At 36.7% G+C, this 2372-nt stretch overlaps 1 protein-coding gene across 1 annotated transcript in view; it reads left to right on the top strand.

The window, feature by feature from the left end:
• Positions 1–221: 221 nt before the first annotated feature.
• LOC103770099 (E3 ubiquitin-protein ligase UHRF2-like) overlaps positions 222–2372 on the top strand; it is a gene marked incomplete at its 3' end in the record, with an annotated part of 44650 nt that continues 42499 nt past the window's right edge. The window contains 3 exon segments of the mRNA XM_008937348.1: positions 222–314; positions 814–1056; positions 2300–2371. Of these exon segments, the coding sequence (XP_008935596.1) occupies positions 222–314; positions 814–1056; positions 2300–2371 (408 nt within the window).

The following is a 2372-nucleotide window of genomic DNA, read 5'->3' as shown; positions in this document are numbered from 1 at the left end:
CCATACCTGGGACAAAACTATAGCAGTTACTCTTACCACTCTCTCCACATCCAAGAAGAGATAATTGGGGTAAGGTGAGAAGACTCCCTTGTTGATATGAAAACAGATTTAATGAAACAGCCAAACTAATAGCAAAGCCAGTATAACGTATACAGAGTTGTACACAGCCTAGTGAGTGTATAGTTGTCACAGTGAGCAGAAGTGAAGGCCTCAAGAGCAGAATGGTAAGCAAGCCCTTCCTGGGATGGAGAGAAGGAAGAGGAGTAGGAAGAGTTCCTCTCCTCATCAGACTCCTCCTTCATGATGAGTATGAGGTGAGGTCTGCTACCCTGGCTGACCTTAAACTGCTAGTGGCTTGCACACCATGGCTGACCTGTGATTCTCTCCCAGCAAAACAAGGACAGCATGTTTCTTCAGATTTACAGTAGCTTTTAAACTGACTGGTTAAAAGGCTTATTTTCAGCTAATAATGGTGGGTTTTTTGGCCTTTGGGCAAGGGGCTGGAAAGCCTGGCTAAATCTGGAATAAAAATGGTTTTGAATGTGCTCAATTTAGGAGATATCCTTTCATAAACTTGAAGATCCAGAGCATACTTTTCATGTTGCTTCCCTCTAGGTGTAGTTGATCTTGCACAGTACTTTCAGATCTTACAGTTTTGAAAAGAAAATGGAGTTGTATGTGTATGATGTTATCTGTATCTAGATAGTTTATTCCCTCTTCTGGTCAGTACAATTATTATCTGTAAAAGGAACATTTGGAAAGTACTTATGTACCTCAAAGCACAATTTTACAAGTATACCTTTCTTTTGACAGTTAGAAGATGGACACACTTTATTTGACTACAATGTTGGACTAAATGACATAGTTCAGCTTTTGATACGTTCTGAATCTGAAGCTCCTACCACTGCTTCTGTGACAGATCAGGATGGAGAAGTCAATCCCTGTGCTGTTTCCAACTGCAAGAACAAAGTCAAAAAAACAAACAGTGGATCACCCAGTCAGCCATCTACATCATCTTGCTCATTTCTCATTGATCCTGGCATCGGACTGTACAAGGTATGTACATACTTGAAAGCTGGAAATGTGCCTTACACTTCTAAGTTTAATTTTACTGTTTAAGAGGTTTATTGTGTTACTGCACATGAGTGCATACTCATTGCTTTCAAATTTCATGATATGACGTAAGTAAAATTGACTTCATATAAGTAAATAAAAATTATACAGACACGTCACCCCCCCGTGTCGGTGTTTTGCACGAAAGGAAAAACACAGCATTTTGAAGGTCATTTTAAGAAGGTGAATGAAAAGAGTAAAATACCAAGTACTGCTTTCTTGGGATAAACGTGTTAGCTCAGACTGCTTTCAGTTGCACTTTCAGACACATAAGGACTGCTTCACTCTAAATACTAGTAGTTATTGAGCATGTGTTTTAGCTTGCTTCTGTGAAAATACAGTAGGATTGTTTGGTTTATAGAAACTAGCCTGGGGTTATTAAGACTAAGTATCTGTCTGCCACTTCATTGTTACTTGACAAAGGCTGTAGCTTAAACTCTGTGTGTCGTAATAATTTTTTTTATACTTGATGTACCTTTGAAGTGTTTTTTTTTTTTTTTTTTTTTTTTCAGCGTTCTCACTATTACTAAAGGAACATCTGTTTAATTAGTTGAAGACTTGAGAAAGTGAAACATAATTTAGAATAGTATAGTGTTTTTAGTTGTTTAATACCAGTACTACTGTGAGTACAGAAGGAAGAAATTCTGGGAAATAGTTCCATTTCTTACAGTCATGAGATTTTTGGCTGACCCTGATATCCTTGTTAGATGTGTTTCCTCTGACTCTCTCCTTGAGTCATGAAAAAAATCTTGCTGATCAGAAAGATTGATGATTAAATAATATTTACAAGTTGGAGGCTCAGAAAAGTCTTTAAACCCTTTGGTTGTGAGTATTTTAATGCTGTGTATGCATATGTTAGCCATAAAGAGCAAAGAGATTAAGCTAACTTTCAGGTTTGGAGAGGTGTTGGGGAAAGAAAAAAAAAAAAATCTAGCCTAGCTTTTTAAAATCACATTCAGATCTTATTCATACTAGACTTCAATGAGGAAGAGTAATAAAATACTTAACGTGCAACATATTAATGACTGTGTGTTGTGTGAAATTGCTTAAGGGCATCTAGTTACTAGAGTTGATTGTGCTTACTGACAACAAAACTAAGCAGCAGCACAGTAAGTAGTTTTACTTTTTTTCTTAATTGGAATAACATAAAAATAAGCATAAATTCATTATTCAATTTTCCTTTTAGATAAATGAATTGGTGGATGCCCGTGATATCAGCATTGGAGCCTGGTTTGAAGCTCATATAGAAAATGTTACCC

Source organism: Merops nubicus, unplaced genomic scaffold (assembly GCF_000691845.1).
Source record: "Merops nubicus isolate BGI_N331 unplaced genomic scaffold, ASM69184v1 scaffold1723, whole genome shotgun sequence".
Lineage (NCBI taxonomy): Eukaryota > Metazoa > Chordata > Aves > Coraciiformes > Meropidae > Merops > Merops nubicus.
Note: the sequence above shows the minus strand (reverse complement) of the source record. Positions and strands in the feature narration are given on the sequence as shown.